This window comes from Mauremys reevesii, linkage group 4, assembly GCF_016161935.1.
Source record: "Mauremys reevesii isolate NIE-2019 linkage group 4, ASM1616193v1, whole genome shotgun sequence".
Lineage (NCBI taxonomy): Eukaryota > Metazoa > Chordata > Testudines > Geoemydidae > Mauremys > Mauremys reevesii.
The window spans coordinates 10,227,588-10,251,811 of record NC_052626.1 but is presented as its reverse complement, the minus strand read 5'-3'; the positions used below and the strand labels follow the sequence as shown (position 1 = coordinate 10,251,811).

The following is a 24,224-nucleotide window of genomic DNA, read 5'->3' as shown; positions in this document are numbered from 1 at the left end:
GACCACAAAGGCATTGGAATGACCATTGTACATAGGAGCCTTAGGCACGGACCAGCACCCCATTGGGCTAGGCAGGCACTGTACAAACACAGGCCAAAAAGACAAGACTCAAAACCTCTGCCTGGCTCTCTCAGGCCCTTAAGGTCACCAGTCCATTTTCAGGTCCCAGACAGCACTCCCAGTGCAATCAATAACTCTGCGCACGTCACACTTTGCTAATTAAGTGGGTAGGTTTATTAGTACATATAGTTAAAAAAAATCATTGGCACATAGTGCCTAACAGACTATTTGATATCACCAGATTGTTATCATGATCTGTATTTCCTTGAGCTTTGGGGAGGACAGCGAGATGGGGGCTGAGATATTGGGGGAAGCAAGAGGCAGAGAAACTCCTTTGCCAACTGGCTGGTTTAAAGGGGTTGGGATTTGCTACTGGATTTGTTATTCTTTTGCATAGATTGCATTTTAGCAGCCAGTAAAGCAAGTAGAGAATGGGGATGGATATTGTACATTTATAAACTTCAAAATCAGTAAGTATCAATTTATGTAGGCTCCCCGTGAGCTTTTTTCAGTATTAAAAGCGCTCTCATGAGCCGCTTGGGTGAAACCCAGTGCCAGTAGGTGAGCAGCCTCCTGCAACTGCCCAAAGAATAAAACAAGAGGATTCTATAATGGATACACACACACACACACACACACACACACACACACACACACACGCGCGCGAACATTAGAAGAACATCAAAGTTTTGATCATATAATTAGACATCATAATTCATATGTACCAGAGGGTTACATTTAGGTCACCTGGGCAACCTTACTTCTGGCATTTCCCAATCTGAAGGTTTGACTTTGCAACTTTAATATTCTGAACATAGGTTGTGTGTGTGTAATTTCCTAGGGTTTTTGTTTGTTTGTTTGTTTTAAATACTAAACACAGAAATTGCATTGTATGGTATCATACAGACTCTATGGGAGTCATCAGTAGGTTTGGAACCTTTAGATCACGAGGGACAGACTTCTGCCACTTGAGCTACTGAAGTAACTGATAGCAGTAGTAGGTTGTCACCCTCTATGTGGGCCAGCACTAGAGGGGAGTAGAGAAAGACTTTGCCAGTGGGTTTTACAGATGTTTGCTGACAGCAGAGGAACGGTGAGATCCGGAATCCTGCATTCCATTTCAGGATCTGGAGGCGAGAGACTGGGAGCCAGTGAGAATGGGGAAGATACACAGGATGGAACTAGGAATGGTGGGACAAAGATTGGGATGGGATATTGTGAGAGGTGAGACTAGGACTTGCTGGAAAAAGACTGGGATGAGATGCCTGCAGAATGGAGACTGAGACTGGGACTGGCTAGCTAAGGAGAATGGGGCCGGAATGAGGAACAAGGAGTGGGAGAAGAGAGAAGTCAGGAATGGGTTGGAAGGGCTGGGGCAGAAGAGGGTCCCACTTGGGGGAACAGATGGAAGAATTTATACCCACTAGAGCCTGCTCCTTTCCAGAAGCTGGAATGGAACCCAAGATTCTTGAGTCTCACCATTCCTCTGCAGCCAGCAAATATCTGAATATCTGATCTAATGGTTCCAACCCTGCTGATAATCCATGTGGGTACCAAAAAATTGTACAAGATTATGTAACCAAAGGTTGTCTCAATGCATAGAGATGCAAGGTGGGTAAGGTAATCTCTTACTGGCAGGGCCCTACCAAAATCGCAGCCATGAAAAACGTGTCACAGACCGTAAAATCTGGTCTCTCTCATAGATTCTAGGACTGGAAGGGACCTCGAGAGGTCATCGAGTCCAGTCCCCTGCCCTCATGGCAGGACCAAATACTGTCTAGACCATCCCGGATAGACATTTTGTGTGCTTTTACCTTATACAATACAGATTTCATAGGGGAGACCAGCGTTTCTCAAAAGGGAAACCCCAAAAGGGAGTTGCCGGGAGGGGGTGGGGGTGTCACAAGGTTATTTTGGGGGCAGGGGTGACAGTATTGCCATCCTTGCTTCTGTGCTGCCTTCAGAGCTGGGTGACTGGAGAGCAGCAGCTGTTGACCAGGCGCCCAGCGCTGAAGCAACACCCGCCAGCAGCAGCACAGAAGTAAAGGTGGCAATACCATACCAGGCCATCCTTACTTCTGCGCTGCTGCTGCTGGAGGTTCTGTCTTCAGAGCTGGGCTCCCGGCCAGCAGCTGCTGCTCTCCAGCTGCCCTGCTCTGAAGGCAGCGCCATCACCAGCAGCACGGAAGTAAGGGTAGCAGTACCACAACCCCCCTTACAATAACCTTGCGACCTCCCCACCCCACTTTTTTTTGTGACCAACTCCTTTTTGGATCAGGACCCCTAGAATTACACCACCACCATGAAATTTCAGATTTAAATAGCTGAAATAACTAAATCGATGATTTTTTAAATCTTATGACCATGAAATTGGCAAAAATGGACCATGAATTTGGTAGGGCCCTACTTACAGGGCCAACTTCCGTTGATAAAAGAAACAAGCTTTCGAGCTACACAGCTGCTCTTCATCACACACACACACACACACACACACACACACACACACACACACACAGGTGCCAAATCAAAGTCACACAGGCAATCTCAGTTATGGCATTTCCTAACTTTTGAATGCTTGACTTTTAAATCTCAGTAGTGTTCTTTTAATGTAGTTGGCACGTAATACAATTTAGGATTTAAAGTACTACCTGCTCTGATTGCTGAATTTGCAGATTTTGAACTTCTTTTTTCAAGGATGAATTTTCGGCTCGCAGTGCCTTTTAAAGAGAAATACACAGGAAAAGTGATAAACGCAGTTTTAGGAAAGATCAAAAACAAATTTGTTCACTGCTGTTTGGATGATGCCTCTTAAAAGCAATATTCACCTTCAAGTTTTTATATCTCTCTCGATTAAATTGACTCCAACTGAAACAGGATAGAAATTAAAGATGGAAAAAAGACCCACCTAGATCTAATCTCCCTACGCCCTGCCAGTATAGAATGTTTTATCTAGTCTAGTTTTACATGTCAAGGGAAGCCAGTAATTTTTTTTTCTTATTTTAGCCTAAAAAGCTTCCTTTTCTTATTTTTACCACTGTGAAACAAGCCTCCCCTCTTTTAGAATTTACACACCCTTCAAATATCCATCAACCTTTCTGACCCCTTAAAAACTGCCTACCCACAATATGTACGTTTGTAGTTTATGGTGGCACCCACCATTGTACTCCTCTTCTCCTTCCCAGCAAGTAGCATTAAAGGGCTACTTTGAACAGAATTACAGGAGAGGGGCACGGGTGAGGGGCGTGGAAATATTTCTTGTGGGAATGTTAGGTTAAAAAAAAGTTCTGCAGCGAGTTTAGTAATTGTCACAATTTCATCTGATACCAAGTTCCATGGCCTCTGTGAAAGTTCTTACATGGACTCTGAAAGGCCAGCCTTCACACCTTGAACTAGATACTGATTCACAGTGCGCTAGAGCAGTGAAGAGCACCAGAGTGATGTGCACACAGCAACTTTGGTTGCTTAACAACCAGGCTACTGCTTTTTGTGCAAACTGTAGCTTTTTTATGGCAGATGGCTTCATTCCTAGATTGGAGTTCCAGTCACTGAGCCGGTCATTTACAAGTACATAGATCTCCATGCTCAGATTGGTGTTCTACCACGATGGCTTTCCGGGCTTCCCATCAACCTAACATTCTTCCATTTTGATGTATTTACAAATACTTCTAGGTGGGACAGTAAAAGGAAATTTGATCCGTTTACAATTTACTTCATCTTCCAACTACCATTAGAGTAGAAAAATCACAGAAGCTGCAGTAATAATCCCAAGAGTTTAAATAAACTTTTTCTAGATGTAATCTTGTCACTAATCACTCTGGACATATACATGTGGGATCGCACTGGTTTTTAGTCCTGACCAACTAGGACATTACCAAATTCCTCTAGAATAAGAATAGACTGTGCTAACTTGTGCACGAAAACATCAGCAGAAGGAAGTGAACATTTTGGCCTCAAGGAGGTCACTTTTCCCTATTCAAAGGAAATGTTCTGATACCTTAACATGTGGACCCACAGCTCAAAGTTACACATAACATGAGAAACCCCAGTCTCTATTTCCCACTGATAATATTGCAAGAGATTTTTACCTTCAATTCCTCCTCCCTATTAGCCACTTGTATGAGCCCAGCTTCCAGCAGTTCTTCAACCGTCTTTATCTTTTCATCCTTTTCAGTAATACTGAGAAATTAAACAAAGATGTTACAAGATATTCTCCATGAAGAAACAAGTTGCTCCTACAAGAAATTTTCAGGGAAAAACTAGTAACCTTACTGCCATAGGATCAAGTAGGTATTTTAGCTTCCTTGATGAGAGCTGAAAATCCCTTACCTCCTTTCCATTTGCTCCAACAGTTCTTTATCAGCCTATAAATTAAAGTATGAAAAGCTGGTCACCGATTGGAACAACACTGGTTTAAGGTTTAGTAACAGAAAGGACTGATTCGCATCAGCTTGTCTAGACACTGAGTTTTTGGATTAAACTAGTCCAAGAGGTAGAATTTTCATAATGTGAGCTCCCAATACTGCTACTGGAAAGCGGGATTTGAACCCGTTAGGCCAGGGGTGCTGGGCCAGGCTAGCTTTTATACTCTTCATATTAGGTCACAAACAGCAAGGAGCTCTGGACATCAGGCTCAAATCTCATGAGGTGCCAACTGCTCCCTCACTCCAATGATGTTGGTGGGAGTTGAGGGCACCCAGCGCCCTGCAGCATCTGGCTCTGAACTTCCAGCCCACAGATCTGAACACCTGCCAGTATAATCAAGATCAGAGTTTCTACATTTTCCAAAACAATGTATTTAGCTGGGGCACCACGCACCAGGCTCTGGCTTTTACATCTATGCAAGGGCCAACAGCAGTGCATGCTGGCAGCAGCTTTTTTAATGCCACCCACAAGGGAGGAGGCACTCAAGCCAACAGCTGGAGAAAACCCTGCATCAGGTTCCAAGGTGCCAGTTGGGAATCTCTAACTGTCACACCTTAGAACAATGGAGCTGTTCCAGGGGTAGGAGCTGCTGACTGGCGGCTGTAACTGCAGCCAAATAGATTTCAAAGCTGAGGCAGCAAGACCTGTGGTGAAAGGGTAAAGCCATGTCTTTTGCTGATGCTCTTCACAGGCAGCCACTACCAACTTGTCTGGTAGGTGAGGAACAAGGTACGTGGGGGAGTGCTCCAGGTAAGAGATCAGCAATAAGACTAAGAATAACCAGTAGTACTGGTCATTATGATAGTCACAAGGAAAAAGTGTATTAGAAAAAGGTTCATCAGGTTAGACTGAAAAATACAAAAGGGGTCCAGACTTTTTAAGTTCCATTTTAGCTTTATGTTGCTTGCTGTGAAGCCTAGAGTTTTGGTTGGCTGAAGAAATACGGTACTATTGCCCCTCGTCCTGTCACAGCCCCTACCGCAGACGGGAGGCCGCTGGCACGGAACAAGAGGCAGCTCACAGACGAATGGCTACTGCTCCCTTTCAAGGGAAAACAAGCAGGCAATTCAGTCTGGAAACGGGAAGGTGAGTGACAACATGGTAAAAAGGGTCAGTCTGGAGTACAGACCAGCCCAAAACTCTGAGGGAGGGAACAGCACTAGCAGACAACCTGCATGAACACACAGAATTACCTGCGCTATTTACATCTGCAGTGAAACCAAGAGCATCAAAAGCAGTAAAAGAGTTAGAGGAGCGAACGCAGCAGCATCTACAAAGTACACACAGAGCTAAATGTTGATAGCAAGGTATCTTGCACCTCCCACTCCCTCTGCGGAGTGAATACACGAAAACATTGGGTCAAATGGCCACGGCTCCTATGTAACAACCTGCCACATGGAGCAAATGAGAAGAGTCATGCCATTGCCTGCGAGAATCCACCTCCCCTCAGCCTTGCATCACATCCATGTAAAGTGACCCAGAGCAATCCCCCTTCCCATTAGCACGGCAAGGGCTTGCCTGGTGGAATGACCAGTTTACTGTCTCCATGCCACTGCCAGGAGCTGTCCCTTTAAAGTGCCCCAAACCACCTCCCTCCTTGGGGCATCGGTCTCTCACGGATCAGCTCAAATGATGAAGCGGGGCTCCTTCCACTAGCAGGATGTTGTCTCATTTACCAGTGCTGCTTCACCTGTAACACCATGACCTTCCATACTCTCTGCTACAACAAGCCCCATCTGACTGAGCTATAATTATAATGAACTGTGCCTGAGAGGTCATCAGGACCCCAGGGGAAGGAGACGCCTATAACAAGAAAACACAGGCCAGTAAGCACCAAAATCCAAATGAAGAACCCCCCTCAGGGATTTTGAGCCTAGATGTCTCTGATCTCCAATGGCCATGCTGGCTGCTGGGACAGGTGACATACAGACAAAAGGAAAGAGTGATGTCCTCTGTCTTGACACATCACAGTGGGGGAGGGTGTAGCATGGCTCACCAAGTTATATTTAACCAATCAGATTGACTCGTCAACCGCTTGGGCAATCTGTTCCCAGGCTTTTGACTCAATATTGGCTTCCTGATTCCACTAGAGACCCTCAGGAGGCCCGTGGGGTTTTTCTTTATATCCAGCAGCTTGACTGAAAGCTCTCCAATGGCTCTCCAATGGCTGCTCATCCATCAGGTTAGGGCCACAAAGGACCTTCCATCTTGCAGTAGTGAAACCGGAGCTCTAAAAGCAATGGATGGAGCAGCTGGAGTTTTCAACTAGCTCAACTAGGGACCCTGGTCAGAAGCAGAGCTCTTTAAAACAAAAACCTACTCCCACCAGCTATGTAATAAGACATCAGTAAATATTGATTGTACCTGCTCGGACAAGAGAGCCTGCAGTTTTTGAACTTCCGATTGCAAAGCTTTGTTTTGATCCTTAAGAACCTGGAAGGAGATAGCAAGCCGTCAATTCGGAACGGCGTACCCAAATTACTTTGTTTTGTAACATTAGCCATCTAATGAATCATAAGTAGAGAAGCTGCAGCTTTTTTTTTTTTAAACACAAATACAGTAGCATAGAAAAAAAAACTAAAAAAAGTTGGTTTTCCCTCTTTCTTGCTTCCTCAGAACATTAAGACTTTTGTCCCCAGATAGCCAAGAGAAATAGTCCTCGCCCCCAGGGATGGGATCACACAAAAATAACTGACTACCCCTGCCATAAAAGATGTAACAGTGCTGGGAGTTGTAGTTTGTTTAAAAAAAAAAAAAGAGTCCTGGCACATATAGAGAATAACAGATGTCAGCATGAGTTGCAGGATTATTGGTACTCTTTTCTTCAGATGGCATTCAGCTCATCGAAGTAGGTAAACACACCATGCTGCAATGCTGCATAACATCTGTTATCTGTTAGTCTATAAGGTGCCACAGGACTCTTTGTTGCTTTTACAGATCCAGACTAACACGGCTACCCCTCTGAGCTCTTACCTAGTATACGACAGTGAAATCTAGTCTATCCTCCTACAAAAAAGCCACTTATTAGCACCACGTCAACTTATTGCTGATGACTGGCTTTTACAAAATGCTCATTTTGTAAAAGAAAGGTTCCAATATCCCCTCCCAGATGCTCACAAGCTACCCTAAAATGTTTATAAACACAGAAAAAACAGATGGGTCTGCAGTCTCCTGCATGCTCCAGCTCCAGTTGTTGGATTAGATGCCTACGAGAAGGCAAGTAATCATACTGTGGGCCCCTCCTCTGCCTTTGATAATCACTCTAGAGGTGACAAAGCTGTTTTTCTCTGGAGCATGGCAGAAACAGAACCCCATCTTAACTGGCAAATCAAGACCTCAAAAAAAAAAAGAAGTGCAGATCTAGCCTAGATTGCTATTTCTGAAACAACGCTGGCTTCTAACGAACACATTTTTCTCCCCACCAGTTACACAGATGACTGCATAGATACTTCACCTCTCTTGGATACTGGCACCAGCTTAGTACTGCTTGGGATGCAAACCTCCATTTGCTACTATGAAGAGCAGAACAGTAAAAATGTTTTACAGAATGGAGATGATAAATTTAGGATCCATGGGATCAATACATTCTTATCTTCTGTACTGAGAGCATCAACACCATAGCTGGACCCTTCCTGCACACCTTTAAAGTCCCATTAGCTTAGATAAAACTGTTATTAGTTTCTAGGCACTTTAGTTCATTCCACAGCTACACCTCTACCTCGATATAACGCTGTCCTTGGGGGCCAAAAAAATCTTACCGCATTATAGGTGAAACTGTGTTATATCGAACTTGCTTTGATCCACCTGAGTGTGTAGCCCCACCCCCCCGGGGCACAGTTTTACCGCGTTATATCCAAATTCGTGTTATATCGGGTGGCGTTATAGCGAGGTAGCGGTGTATTTGTCCACAACTTGCTGATTGTTCCCACGTGCTGGAGAAGGCAGGAAATGCAGTTCTTCACCATGTACTCTTTTTTTAAATCTACATTTAGCTCCATCAGCATGTATTTTTAGAGCCCAGCTTCCATCACTTTTACCAGTGATTTTCAGAATCCTTAAAAATCTACTAGGCACTTTCTCTAAACACATGGTTCCTACCCCAAAGGTTTACAGGGCAAGTTTAGACAGGAAAGGAGTACAACAAAAAGGATTGTGATTAGTGTTGGACAAAATTTTTTGGCCAAAAGTGTTTTTCCCAATAAAAATGCAAGTTTGGCAACACCGAAACATTCCACAAAATTTGTGTCTGTTTTGCCAAATTGTGTTGAAAAAAAAAAAAAAAAACTATAGAAGTCCAAACATTTCAATTAGATTCTGAATTTTAAAAAAATTCAATTAAAAATGTTTCAAAGCACTTACAATCTAAATGAAACACTGTTAGACCCCAAATTAATTTTTCTTTGACTTTTCACAGTTTGCTAAAAAATGAAAAATTCTCTCTCGGGTTGACCTGAAACATTTCTTTCCAGAATTCCCAGCAAGCTAAAAGATCAATTATTTGCACAACTAGTTATGATTGAGAATCAATTCATTTTGGACTAGGATACTCATCCCGTTCTGCCTTTCCTCTGATGCAAAGCCCTACAACTCCCAGCACTGTTCCATCTTTTATGGCAGGGGTAGTCTATTTTTTGGTCAGGATCCAAATTTCTTGGTCAAGGTATCGTCAAGGTCCAGACTCCAAAGAAAAGAAAATAATGATAATAAGTAAATACAAAAATTTGGGGGTTCAATCAAAAGCATCTGGCAGTCTAGCTTTGACCCACAGTCCACCTATTGACTACCCATGCTTTATGGGTTAGGTTGAGCGTCAGCTCACAGCAGAGTTAATCTTGTGTGGGAAGAGAAGTAAAGGGGCTATCCCCTTTGTGCTGAAGGAACTACCTTTAGGAAGAAGGCCTTTGGGAAGCAGGCCTTGCTTTATAAGGGTTTAAATCCAGAAGTGAGGATGTTTGGGGGGGGGGGGGGTGTTTTTTAAACGTTGTTCGCTCTTGTGTGCACATAATACAGAAACAAACATAGCTCTGCACAAAGGAATTCAAACGTTGGCACAGCTATATCTTTAATCGATAGCTTAGCTGCCATAGTACAGATGAGATGTTTTAAGTTAAAAGCAAAATCAGATATTTTTACATTTATTTAGAGTTTTAAGAAAAAGTTGTAATCAGATCACTAGCAACATGATAATCCAAACTATGCACGCATCAACATCTGGCAGGACACATTTCAAATATGAAATGCAGAAAAACCTGTCATGGTTATTACGGAACATCTCGTCCTTTCAGAGAGTTCATTAACTATTTAGAGACATTAGTCTTCACAGCTGCAGCTAGTACATTTAAATGGATTTTAACACGGATGTACTCAGTTGCACAGCTTGCTGCTGCTACGACATCCTGAACGGACACCAGCAATATTACATATTCCTGTCTACAGTCTTAACAGCTGAAAGCACACAACCTCCGCTCTGCAAATCAGTGCAGTTGTTTGCACTGTTACAGAATCTTTCAGAAATCTAGAAAATGTTACGAATAAGCTTAACACAGAGTACAGTACCTTAAATTCTTCCCTTGTGTTTGAAACCTGGACGAGTTGTCCTTGTAGCTGTTCTTCAAGTGCTCTTATTTTGTCATCTTTCATATGAACACTGAGACAGAAAATTGCACAGTTAATAATGCTTCCCTTTTCCACTCTCTTACGAAAAGCATCGATTCAATTAAAAAGGTATATACAAAGAGCTACAAAAAATTGTTTACCAAATGCTGGTTGGATTTATTTTATTTAATCTACCTTTTCCGCATCCTCTCCAGTTCATGTGCAGCAACAGCCTAGATATAAAGAGGATTAGCAGAGTCTTAACATATTACATCACAAGACTCAATCAACCCCACATTCCCCAATATTCAAGCTAGAATAAGTCAGTTTTGCTGATTCTTTCACTATATTAGTCTCCAACAATGTTATCTTTACTCATTTTTAAAGACTACAAGCTCACATCTTCCACATTATACGTTCAACAACTGGTCCTCCACATTGGTGCTCTCAGATAGCCAGCACTCACTATGATGAAATAAAGCACCGTGGAGTATTTTAAATACCTGGCCATGAGGCTGAAATGCGAAGGGCCCGATTTTTAGAACTGCCCATGGGAAGCAGTGTGCATGTATGATTATTTTAGATAGTGGTCAAGACTGCACATGCAATCATGGTATCTGTATTCACAACTGTGGGCATAGTGTCCTGAAGGAATCTGCTTGAAAATTTAAACGAATCCATATGATGAACAAATTAAAGCTGTATACTGCAGTAACTGGGATGTTAAATAACCAGACTCTTCCTTTAAACAGATTCCTTAGATGTTTGGTTTCTCAAAAGTCATCACTAATGAGCCCAGATCTATAGCCTTCATAGTTTTACCCTAGTCCAAGAGTAATTTCATTGAAATCAATGAGGTTACTCGCAAAGTACTGTGCCACTCAGGTGTCTGTGTGGGAGAATCTGGCACTTAATGAGTTAAGTAAACATGGTTATTTTACCTGTTCATTTGTCAAAGCCTGTAACTTTTGCACCTCCGCTTTTAGGGATAAATTCATATTCTGTACAACCTACAGAGAAAAAGAGATGAATTCATTTGCTTTTTAAAGACACTATTTCAAGTCATTCCATATTCTTCAGTGCAAATATTTCACACAGCCTTTTGCTAAGAGCCTAACATTAACACCAAGATAATCTCGGACTTCCTTGTCAGGCGGCCAACTTTCTAATGTCTGAAAACTGGACACCCCTGCCCCACCTCTTCCCCCAAAACCCCGCCCCTGCCCCTTCTGAGGCCCTACCCCTCACTCATTCCTCTCCCTCTCCTCCCCCGATTGCTCACTGCTCTCCCCCATCAACTCCAGCATGAGCAGCCCCAAGGGACTTGCAACCCCAGCTCCAGCAGGCCACCTGGTAGTGCAGGTCAGAAGAGCACTGTAGCCGCACGGGAGCAGCCAGGCAGCCCTGCTGGCAAGCTAGGACATGGCCCTCCTGCACAGAGGCATCCCTCCGAGCTGCCTGCCCCGCAGTCCCCTTCCCTGCCCACTCAAGCCCTCCCCATCCTGGAGCTGCCTGAGAGCGTGGCTGGAGATAGTGCTGGCTGGCAGGACAGCACACGTTTCTTCCCTCCCAGGGAATGTTCCATCCCTGCTGGGAGCCCCTCACCCCATTCACCATGGGCCCCTGCACTCTGTCCTCCGGTGCAGCCCTGCACATTTTGCTGCTCAAAGCTGGTGCATGCGCGGTGCCGCAGGAGCCGCCACTTCATGGCCAGGCAACAGGCTGCCCCTTCCCTCTCCCCTGCCCCCCTTGCCCACACTGACCAGACACTGCCAGGTTCCCTTTTCAACTGGACTTTCCGGTTGAAAACTGGACACCTGGCAACCCTACTTCCTTGAAGTTCATCTGCCTGTGTAACCTGCATGCCTAATAAGGAGACAGTTCTTGAAGGGATAGGAATGAGTTGGGTCTGGGTCTGGGTCATTGTTGCTAGACAGATGCACAATTAGTTCTCCACATCCAGAAGTTTCTGGACTTGTGTGGGGCAGTTTTGGGTCTGCTGGGTTTGTGGGTTTCAGTTCACAATTACAACTTCTGTAATGAGCTTGCTCTTTAGTCATTCAGTTTCCTTCAAAGGGGCATTTCCTATACCTTGAGCTCCTCCTCCTTGCCGGCTAGATTGACATGTTCATTGACTAAAGAGTCCTCCACCTGCTTTATCTGTTTGTCCTTTTCTGCAATCCTGTACAAATAAGAGATGCAAGTAATTTGCAACAAGACCTTTTAGACAGAAATGGCTGTATAGTGTTAGGCTACACTTAAAAGAAGAATATGCAGGCGCAAAATCAAACCTGCTATAATTAATTCTGTTGACAGAGTGTTTTGGACGTAAAGAGTTTTTCTTTTTTGTTTTAAATCCTCTATGCTTGCCAAGAGTTTACAAGACGGGCACGAAGCCTGGTGCATCGTAACACCCTCCCCCTCAACGGGACAAGTGCCCTGAAGGTCTGCTTTAGAGGCTGTTCTAACATTCTCCTGGCCCTGCACATGCCACTGATCCATACACTCAGACGTCAGCAAGAGGGACAGCTCTCACTCCCGCACAGCGAACACAGCTACACACAATGTACTCTAAGTCTGGGGTGGGAAGGGGAAATCCATAGGAGGAAGTTTCACAGCTTCCAAGAGGATCACATACAATGCAAAGTAAATACTTAAGTGACTGCGTTTCCTTCACAGGTCTCTCTCGTATGTGCCGAGCATGAGTTAAGAGTTTCTACATCTTGAGCAGGCAACAAAGCAAGCAACTTCTTCATAAACATATAGGAGAAGGGATGCTTACACTTTCTGTAGTTCTTCTGCCAGGACTGAAGCAGAGCTCTACAGAGGGGAAAAAAATAGCTGGATGTAAATCAAAAACAAAAAAAGTCCTTTTCTAAGCTGAGCCAGAAATAACATTTGCTGGACTTGTTTACTGGAAATGTTTGAAACTGGCACAGGCCAAATACCCAACATTTCCTGGCCAAAGAACTTTGAAATGGTATAAACTCATACCAAAGTCCTTACCCACACTGGTCCAAGAGCCAAGGAACATTACCGTAATGGACCATATGGACCCGTAATTGTGGGAGTTCTCTTATAGTTTTGTGCCTCAATGCCATAGATTCTTCTCATCCAGTTTCCCCACTCATACTAGATGGCAGAGAACAGCATCAAGACGACTACAATGAATGTGAACCCAAGCCATCTCAGTCATTTACGTGAGTCCCCACTTAGAAGTAGGCAGACATCCAGCACTACCCCCACCCCTCCAAATAACCTGCCCAACCTGTCACCTTTCCACCACTGCCCTCACTCCTGAAGGGACCAAACTCTCCAACAAAAGGCAAGTGCCAGATTATTAATGTGGTCTTCAGTTTGTTCAGGCCACATGTGGGTATCTAGCTTGGCTGGAAGCTGAAGCTGGACAAATTCATACAGGATATAAAGGAACAAGTTTTTGACAGTGAAGGCAATTAATAATTGGAACAACCTGCTATGGTCTGTGGTGGATTCTCCATCACTGGCAATTTTTTTAATCAAGATTGGATGTTTTTCTAAAAAACAGGTTCGAGTTCAAAGAGAAATGATTTCAGGGAAACCCTATGGCTGGTATTATCCAGGAGGTCAGGCCAGATGCTCACTGTGGTGCCTTCTGGCCGTAGACTCTATCAAGGGATAGCAAGTTTGTCCATGCACGACTAAAAAATTCAATACTCAGCTGTAGGCAGGCAGGCAGGGAGCTCTGAATCTTTGTACTTGTTCCATTTGTGCCTGCATTAAGCAGGAAAAGTTAAAGTGGGCTTTTCTAAGGCTGCTGATTTCTACGATTGGCTGTGTAGAGAGTCAACTTCTCACTCTCTGCAACCCAGAAGCCAGGAAGTATCTGGATGTGACTGGAGCCTCTAATGAGGCACTGAAATCTGATGTACAGTATTTAACGACACTGTACAAAGAAATAAGTTGTCAAAGCAAATCAAGCGGAACCAGAATGTTTAAACATGTGATAACTTTCACAGTTTTTCAAGTCCTCTATTGTTTCCACTGAAATAGTCATTGGATTTAAGAAATTATTCCACATAACTTAATGTTGTAAACACTATTTCTACGTGAACTATAAAACGTGGGGTATGTTTCATCATGCTCTATTGCCTAAGGAGTCACGGTAACTTTCTATATTCAATGTACCATATCCAGATTTAAATAATGTAATTGTTTTAACTGGCTTTTGAAAGAATTTTTACCAGTTAAGACTGCAAGACAAAATGTATAGTGTTAGAACATGCTGTACCTGGGCTGCCATTTGTGAATGAAACTTCTGAAGCTGAGCTTTCAAAGCCTCATTCTGCTCCATCAGCTCCTTATGGAGAGAGAACACAAAAAGAAAAGCAAATTTAAATGTGCAAGGGCATATATATTTTTAGTTCTTATTAACTGCACAGTTTTAAAGTTGCATGTTAGGCATTTACACTTGAACAATGTTGTGAAGGCCAAGACTATCACAGGGTCCAAAACAAACAAACAAACAAAAAACAAAAATTAAGTTCATGGACGATAAGTCCATCAATGGCTATTAGTGAGGATGGACAGGGATGGTGTCCCTAGTCTGTTTGCCAGAAGCTGGGAATGGGCAACAGAGGATGGATCATTTGATGGTTACCTGTTCTGTTCATTCCCTCTGGGGCACCTGGTATTGGCCACTGTCGGAAGACAGGATACTGGGCTAGACGGACCTTTGGCCTGACATAGTATGGCCGTTCTTATGTTAACCACATTGTTTGGATGACACTATTTTTTAATTACAATTATCTTTTGGTAGTAAATTTAAGAACAACAAGGAATACAACACAGTATGTGCCACAAGAGAACATTCCCTTCCTTTCCACTCCATATACCCCATACAACATAAGCCAGCTGCTTGAAACCAATGCAGCAGCTTAGAGCATCTCCTCTTACAGGATGACAACTGATCATTGGAACAAAGTACACCTCTACCCCGCTATAACATGGTCGTGGGGAGCCAAAAATCCCTACCGCGTTATAGCTGAAACTCCGTTATATTGGGGTAGGGGCAGCAGGGCTCTGGCAGTGATTTAAAGAGCTCCACATTCCAGCTGCTGCAGGGAGCCTGGGCCCTTTAAATCACCAGTGAGCCCCACTGCCACAGCCCCGGGATAGCAGCAGCAGGGCTCCAGTGGGATTTACAGAGCCTGGGGCTCCCCGCAGCAGCCGGAGCCCCGGGCCCTTTAAAGCACCGCCAGAGCCCCACTGCTACCACACTATACGCGAACCTGTGTTATATCAGGTTGCGTTATAGCGAGGTAGAGGTGTATATTCATTCTTGCATTCAGTTGTAAAGCTTTGTTAAAACAAAAGCCCAGTAATATCATTCAAGCTCTGTTGCATGGAGAAAGATCTTCAGTTATTAATGCAGTACCTGCACCTGCAACTGCACAGAATCCTCTGCAGTGACCCTCTTTTGTTCAGCCTCCATTAACTGCAACATCCTTTGCTCCAGCTGTTGGTTAGACACCATTGTATCTGTAAGTTTGCTGTGCAGGCTCTGGATTTCACTGTCTTTGGTCACAAGCTTATTCTGCACATCTGCACCAGAAACATCAAGGTTTTAATTAAACAAAATATTTAAACATTTGTAATATATTGGGAAAACTGAGCAAAAGACAGTTTTTATTTAAGTAAACATAGTACTTAACTATGCTTAACCCTTCACACTTAAAACAACCCAGGCCATAGATACCATGTTGAAATGCACTATTTTCCTGAGACGTCAGCTGGAGGAGGTATTGAATACATTGATGAACCGTTTCCTTTAAACCCTCTATAGCTCAATGTTATTTGCCCAAGAATATGCTTTTTACATACAGGAAAGGGGAGAGACAGCCATCTTTGGTAGTAATAGGAAACTACACATGTTCATACCTTGTTGTGCTGCTTCATGTTCTGCTATCCTTTTCCTGAGATAGGCCTGGATTTCCTCCCATCTCCTCTCTGCTTCCTGCTGTTGGACCTAACAATTGAAAGTGGGGATTGGGAAAGAAGAAAAAAGGGTCAACTTTCAAGTCCCCATACTGACCTGTGTAACGGAGTGCGTCTCTACTTTCTAGACCATGTCTACACTTAAACTACAGCAGCACAGCTGCAGCGCCTCAGTGTAGACCTCACTACAGCACCAGGAGGGGTTCTCCCTTTGCAATAGTTAATCTACCTCCTTGAGAGGTGGTAACTAGGTTGATGGAAGAATTCTTCCATCAACCTAGGGCTGCCTACACCAGGGGTTAGGGTGGCATAGCTACATCTCAGTTGTGCAGATTTTTCAAACACCTGAGAGGTATAGCTACACCAATGTAAGTTTCTACTGTAGACCATCCCCTAGCGATGTTCCTAAACCTCTATCCAATATAAGGCAGCATGTGTCCCTCCCTTCCACACACAGCAAGGCCACAGTGGAGACATGCAGCACTCAATAAGCCTCACCCTAAACCAATCCAGTCTATTTCCACAGCTTTGCAGTCCAAACTCTGAACTGGATCCCAAACAATCTAAACCGCAGCTCTTTAGCGGAAAGGTTTCTACAACTAGCGGGAAAATGTCACTCCTCAAGTTCAGGAAGGAGTGCCTGAATCCAGAATTGCCAGATCTTGTGTAAATCTGCATTTGCTATCCAAAATTTGGTTCAGTTGTAGACGCCACCTGTCCAGCAACAGCGATTCATGGGTTCTTTCACTGCAAATTGATTTTCTTTTAGTAACAAGCTGCCAGCACTCTGAAATTCTGAATTTCCTTTTGACAGATTTTTTATTAATTATTATTATTATTATATGTCCACATAGGAAGAAAAGAAGCACCTCTGTTCCATCAAAGAGAGGGAATGGGGCAAGCCAGGCACATCCCAGGCCAGTAAAACTAGATTACTCTTAACAAATATAGCATTTTGTTTAGATACATGTATTTGAATAAGTTACTCCAACCACAAAAACAAAAGGACACTTACATCATTTGAAACACCTATTGGGACAATGCTGCCTAAGTAAGTTACTACAGGATATTGCTCCAGTCACAATTTTGACTGTTCTAATATGTTCAGAGATTTAAGTTACGCAAGTTTCTTTTAAAAGACAACATTTTTCAGTAGTAGTTTTTACTAAATAGGAGTGTTCATAATTACTAAAAAGTGCAATATATTCAAAGCTCACCTAGAAAGGAAGCATCAAATGCAGGCCTGCTATTTTCCACCAATTGCAATTTTCCATTTTTATCAGACATCGAAAGAGTAAATACAGAGCTAATGTGAAGGCTTATAGGCAATACGTATTTTAGCAAGATTTCCTTTCAAATTTCTCATATATCCTAAAATATCAGAAGGCAGATTTCCCCAGTCAAAGTAATATAGGCTTTGTTAAGGGCACAACATAATTGCAGAGGGATAAAGAAAACAGAAGTCACCTTTAGCTGGCCAATTGTTTGCTCTGCATTTTTCTTTTGGAGTTCCTCCTGTTGCAATTTATTGTTCTTCTCCGTCAGTTCATTCACAAGTCTAGCACAATCCTGGCGCAATTTGTTCAGTTCACTAGACTGCCTAAAGAAATAAGAATGACTGGTTTTTCATAACGTAATCTTAAGCAATTACAGTTCACAATGATCAAGTCAATGAAGTATCAGTACACTCAAATATCAATATCAAATAAAAAAAAGTGTACCTCTAAAAGAAGCATTTAATACCAATTTACTCTCGCAAAATAACAGAAGTATTTAGCATTTCAGAATATGTACAAAATTACACACAGAAAGCAGTAATGTTCCTGACTCGAACCATGTCAACTGCAGCTGGGTGTCTGGGAACCACCTAACAAAACAGAGCCCCGCTTCTCCCCTTATTGGGATCTCAGGATTCTACAGCAGCACAAATGACCCTCTTCGTTGGCTCAGAAGCAATACGAGTCACAATATATAAAACTTTGAATGACTTTGCTTCTCTCTCTTCTCCTAAAACAACCAACAGATAATCATCTTATTGCTACCCATTTGATGCATCTTTTATGCAGATGTTTACTATTGTTGTTAAAATGACTTAAAATCTTCCGGCTCCCAAGATTACAAGGTCAATATTTCTACTGAGGCCTCATGGCCAAGGGCTATATAATTTGTGTCAGACAGACATAGTGACACTTAGCACTTCTGTGCTTCCTTCCATTGGAGGGTCTCTAACTTGAGCAACTTTAAGAGGCCAGCTCTTCAAAAAGTACCAAGCACCCACCCACTGAAAAATAAGGGTCTCAAATTGAGGCATCCAAAGCCAATAATCACTTGAAGATCTAGGCCTGGGTGCCTAACTCACTGAGTGTCAGAACATTACTGCTGAGAGTGCTGGGGGAGTGGGGCTTGGTGGAGTGGGGGTCTAGGTGTAGCTGGTTGGGGCTCAGTGGGGTGAGGATCTGGGTGTGGAGGTCATGTTGTAGTACTCCAGGTATGGGGGGCAAGGCGGGAAGCTCACTGGGGTGGAAGTTCGAGTGCAGAGGGGCTCAGTGGAGGGGTAGGTCTGGGTGCAGGGGGGGCAGGTATGGGGTAGGGGTCCGAATGCACTGGAGTTGTGTGGACAGCGGAGCAGCTCCCCATACAGTGACCCCTCTCCCTGAGGCTGAGCAAAGATGGGAGCAGGAAGTGGGGGAGCAGGCAGTGTGGAGCTTCCTGCAGCTGGGGGAGGGTCTGACCCAGCCCCAGTCACTCCTTGCAGGGGAAGAGCAGGTCTCATTCTCCCCCAGCCCAGCCGAGACTAGCAGCTGAGCCGGCACAAAATAGGAGCCACCAGCTGGGTTGTCCCCTGCCCTACCTTCCCAGCAATGATTTACTTCTCCACCAGCTGATCCGGGCACCTGCAATAATGTGCCTGAGCTGCTGGGAGGGATGCATCACCGTTCTTGCTGCTTCCCTTTGCTTCCCTATCAGAAAGTCATTTTTCTGTGGGGAAGCAAAGAAATCTGTGGGGAACGTGAATTCTGCATGCATACAATGGCACAGAATTCCCCCAGAAATAATTGAATATAGTTATATATCAGTATAATAAAGCCATGACTGTGGAGATGGTGTCAGTTAAAAGAACACCTAAAAGGTGGCCAGAACAGTTATCTTCAGAGAAAGCCTCAATAAGTTTTAAAAACCCTGATGGCTCAGAGGCACTGAACTCCTGAACATACTTGCTTTCCATCTGGTTGGTAGAAGTACTGACAGCATCTCTCAGGATACCATTTTCCTGCTTCAGGTGGCCTATCTCAGCCTCCATCTGCTCACGAAGTTGCTGGAACTAAAATAAATACCACACATATTTTAAAGCTCTGAGGAAGAGAAGTCAATAGCTGTGTAACAGACACCGTTACTGTATTGTAATAGAAACTTACAATAGTCTCAGATCAAGAAAATTAATTTGGAAGGCTCTTAGGTTTTGCAGTCCACACACAAATAAATATGTACCCCCATCAAAAACCTATTGATATTTTAAGCTCACACAGGACACATTTGCCTTTTAAACCACTGTTCCCTCTTGTGTGCATGTGCCAGTGTTCTTATGCAGCACGCAAATCTAGTAATGGTAGATCACTGAGCATTCCTAATTATGTGACTTAGTCCAATAAACACCACTAGACATTTATAAAATAGATTCAGGGAAGGGGCTGACTTCAAACTTCCACAGAAATAAATTAAGTTAAACTGAAAATGTGCACCAAAGTTTAAAGCCACAATGAGAAGATTGACTATGAATCATGATGAGGGGAGAGGGGTAGGGGGGAAAAATCAGCCCTTTAAACTAGTTTGGGCCTTGTCTTTATTCCTGAGATTCTAACTGAAGCAAAATAAGATCCTCTCTTTTTCAGATATGCATGTGCTTTTATTGCACTCTGAACACAGTTTCTCTGACGCACCTGTTGTCTCAGGAGTCTGAGACTCCCACCACAAGGCTGCGCCGGCAGCCAGAATGCTTGATTCAGCACTGAAGAAGGCAGACTCCATATGCCAGATGACTGGAGGGGCTGGCTAGTGAGAGCTACCAGTTTGTTGAGAGCCTACAAACACACGCAGCTTAAACATTTCTTTCCTCCTCTACTGGTGCCAAACTTTCAGTGACAGCTGAAACTGGTTCCAGGACCTCGTTTCATCAGATGACTAATTCATCAGTGAGGATTTTGTATACAAAAAGGCTGTCAGACAAACATTTGCTGTTGGGGTGAGACAGAAAAGAGAGACAGAAGCTACTGGAGTGCCAACATTTAGCTCACACTGACATGGGCTCCAAGCTGCTCTCAATACCACACAACCCTAGAAGTTCCAGGAAGAAAGGGCACCCAAAACCCAACAGGCAGCTCAGATAACCAGGCTGTCAGCCAAACAGCATTCCCTTCTCTGCAGTCTAATTCCCATAGTGCACCAGCAGGGGGAGTTGAACTAGAATGCCAAGAACCGGGGAGGGTTCCATTTACATTCTCCCCACAGGCTTCTGCTCCTCTCCCAGCATGTTCAGGACCCTATTGTGCAGTGGGCTGTACATAGGTAGCAAAAGGCCTTACTCTGGAGAGCTTACTTTGCTTCAGTAACTTTGACAGGGTGCCCTCTGATGTATGCAGAAACACTGGAAACGTATCACTTGATTTTAAAATGTCCACGTTCCCCTCAATACTGCTACAGCGACACAGAAGAAAAAGTGATGCTAAAATCTGAGTTTTTAGTCAACCAGTTGGTATAAATACAGCCATACTTCTTCCTGCAAAGCTTTGATTGACTGTAGATGGAACAAGTTTGCCTTTCATTTTGATAAAGCTAAAGCTTTTCTTAGGTCACATTGTAACTATGTTAATGAAGGATAGCATAATGAGGATTGAGATGGCTCAGGGCTTGGCTACACTTACAAATTTGCAGCGCTGCAGCAGGGTGTGAAAACACACCCTCTCCAGCGCTGCAAATTGCATTGCTGCAGCGCGTGTAGTCAAAGCCCAGCCGCTGGGCGCCGCCGCTCCGCGCTCCCCGTTCCCCCCCACAGAAGTGGACAGGGAGACAGACAGGGAGAGCTCTCCCAGCGCTGGCGCGCTGGACACTTAGCTAGCTTAGTTTGTTAAAGCCAGCCCTCAGAGGACAATCTTATGGCAGAGTGGAGGATAAGTCCATCAATGGCTATTAGCCAAGATATTCAGAGATTCAACCCCATGCTCTGAGTGTCCCTAAACCTCTGACTACTGCAAGCTGGGACTGGACAACAGGGTATGGATCTCTCCATAACTTGCTCGGTTCTGTTCATTCCCTCTTAAGCATCTGGCACTGGCCGCTGTTGGAAGACAGGATACTGGGCTAAATGGACCACTGGTCTGACCCAGTGTGGCCACTCTTATATACTTAGGGTCCTTCATGATTTTCAGTAAGGCGTTTAGCAATGCAGAGTGCATTTTATAACCTCCCTCCATGAACATATTTGCTTAAGGATGCTTTGTATCCAGCATGTCATTCAGAAGATAAGTTGTTAATAGCGCCAATCCATGTGTATGGCTATGAGGGCCATCTTTCTGGAGCTGGATGATTTAAATAGATTTTGCATCTCAAGAATCGCACTTTTCAATTACATAACATAAGATGATCACAAACCACTTTATGAAGAACTGGGGGTTATGTCCATTGTACAGACAATGGAAGCACAGGGTGGGTAAGTCACAGAGACCGTGGCAAAGCCTGGACTAGAACTGCAGTCACCAGATCCAAAACCTTGGCTCCAGCCAGGAGACATGCTGCTCACCCCTGGTCGTTTGCAGATAAGGGAAATAACGAATGAAAAGTAGTACAGTATGTTACTTTATATGACAAGACCTGTCTCTTGAAAACAAAGGCCATTTATAGGAGCTTGCTGCCTTCACCTAGGTAAAGAATTTATCCTAGACTCCTCACCTCAATCACTAGAGATTCTGGGTAGCACCTGCAGTTTATTCATATGGAAACAAAATCAAGTGTTGCACCTTTTGCTAGAACTGTCATTTCTCATATTAATCTATTGGTGCTTCTCTCAAGAAATCAAAATGGCTTTCATAGAGCTTTACCTTCATCTTCATCCCCTGGTTTTCCTGGTAGCTAACATGGATCTTGCTCTGAAAAGTACCGTGTTCCTTTTCTAGCACGTTGATTCGTTCTCTCATCTTTGTCGTAACCAAGTTGCTTCTCTCCTTCTCTGCAACCAGTTCCTTGAATAGGAAATCGGGGGGAAAAAAAGTTAATTTCCCCTGTCCCCTCAAACTCCTAAAAAATCGTAAGGTGATAAATTACTAATTACATTCCATATACATCAGATAATGGCTGTAATCAATATTCTTTACCCACAGAAGAATTCAAGTGTTCGGCCTGACCAGCAACATGTTTCTGATATTTTATATGGATCTAGCATCAACATAAAAGCAGATTAGACAAACACCTGTCAGGGATTGTCTAGATAATACGTAGTCCTGCCTTGAGAGCTCGAGAATGGACTAGATGACCTCTTGAGGTCCCTTCCAGTCCTATGATTCCATAGTATCAGAGGGGTAGCCTTGTTAGTCTGGATCTGTAAAAGCAGCAAAGAATCCTGCGGCACCTTATAGACTAACAGACGTTTTGCAGCATGAGCTTTCATGGGCAAATACCCACTTCGTCTTGCATCCGACGAAGTGGGTATTCACCCATGAAAGCTCATGCTGCAAAACGTCTGTTAGTCTATAAGGTGCCGCAGGATTCTGCTGCTTTTATGATTCCATAATTTCACAATTTAAGTAAAATTGGGTGTTGCAATGAAAAGAATGGTCTCTTGCTGCTTCAGAGAAAGTGAAATAGGGTTTCTATCACATTAAGTCAAATTCGTCCCTCAATTGCCTCTGTATGCCCCAGTGAAATCGATATTTCATAGGTATAACTAAGGGCAGGATTTAATTTGTCTAATGAACTAGGAGAACACAGTTATAGGATTGCAGCAAAAGTACTGTACATTTTAGATCAAATATGTTGTACAGTACAGATGAACTATCCAGCTGAAGTGAAAGGGGAGTTCAGTCTAATGTTCAGGTCCCCTCACTAGCCAGTCATTCAGTATATAACTGCTAGCATTAAATCATACAGTATAGGTTTAAATCTCAAGCAATCAGTCAAGTGCAATCCAATTCTGCATACTCAGTGCAGGATGATCATTAAGTTAAATGCAAACTACAAATATTACTATTAGAACCACATTACTGTGCAAACACTTTACAATGTCATAAAATATGAGCTATAGCATTTGTCTTGTAGGGTCAGCAACAGTAGCATCTTCAGTATTCTCCAATTAAACCAACCTGCTTCTAAGGTTCGAGAGACTAGTAGCAAACACTCAACAATCCAGACTGACTGAATTCCCTGACCAAGAGAGGATAACCAAGATGATGAGTTTATGATTTTCTCATAAAGAGGCAAGTTTTATTTGGTTTAATGGTTTATTAGATGGTGCAGAGATTCAAACATCAGACAAAATTTTCAGGACTGCTTCTTGGAAGCACACACATTTGTGAGCATGCTGAAGGAAATAATGTTGACTGCGGCATTCTGCCAAGCTTCTATTCGATTAGTTAGCGAAAACATGTACAATTTACTTAGGACTACTAACTTTTATAACTTAAATAAAAGCTATTTTCTCCTTTGAGATGCAACTTTATTACCCTCATAATGTTGCTTTTCTCAGAGTGAAGTTTTCAAGAGAGTGACTTAGGATCTTACGTCCCACTGAAAGGCCTAAATCACTTTGGAAAAATGGGAATTAATCAGTCTGATGTAATGAAACGCAGCAGGGGCTTAATTTTCAAGAGCATCTATGGGGACATGAACAGGCCATTTCTTTCCCCTAACTGCTAAGGAAATCAGAAGGCGGCAATGTATTGATTTCTACCAATCTGGAAATAATATACCACTGTTTTCCACACCTTGAGAAACACTTTAAAAACGTAATACTGTATGTGCATCAGTTGTGGGCCAGCAACAGTCTGGATATTAATCCAAACTTCCCTCATCACCTTCCTTCCACCTGTGATTCAAAGTATATATTCACAACTTCATCCCCTCTCATATCCCACTACACCCAATAATTCGCAACTGTGGCAACCCCTTAAAATTAGCGTACTCTC

At 43.3% G+C, this 24,224-nt stretch overlaps 1 protein-coding gene across 6 annotated transcripts in view; it reads right to left on the bottom strand.

Annotated features, from left to right (window-relative positions):
* KTN1 (kinectin 1) overlaps nt 1-24,224 on the bottom strand; it is a 112,777-nt gene that overhangs the window by 34,046 nt on the left and 54,507 nt on the right. For all 6 annotated transcript variants that reach the window (XM_039535184.1, XM_039535180.1, XM_039535183.1 and 3 more), the window contains exons 7-21: nt 22,146-22,286; nt 19,269-19,375; nt 17,521-17,653; nt 15,997-16,084; nt 15,494-15,660; nt 14,348-14,416; nt 12,860-12,897; nt 12,169-12,259; nt 11,019-11,087; nt 10,273-10,310; nt 10,039-10,129; nt 6,847-6,915; nt 4,387-4,421; nt 4,146-4,236; nt 2,709-2,777 (exon numbers count right to left, since the gene is read on the bottom strand). In XM_039535184.1, the coding sequence (XP_039391118.1) occupies nt 2,709-2,777; nt 4,146-4,236; nt 4,387-4,421; nt 6,847-6,915; nt 10,039-10,129; nt 10,273-10,310; nt 11,019-11,087; nt 12,169-12,259; nt 12,860-12,897; nt 14,348-14,416; nt 15,494-15,660; nt 15,997-16,084; nt 17,521-17,653; nt 19,269-19,375; nt 22,146-22,286 (1,296 nt within the window). The remainder of the gene's footprint in view (nt 1-2,708; nt 2,778-4,145; nt 4,237-4,386; nt 4,422-6,846; nt 6,916-10,038; nt 10,130-10,272; nt 10,311-11,018; nt 11,088-12,168; nt 12,260-12,859; nt 12,898-14,347; nt 14,417-15,493; nt 15,661-15,996; nt 16,085-17,520; nt 17,654-19,268; nt 19,376-22,145; nt 22,287-24,224) is intronic.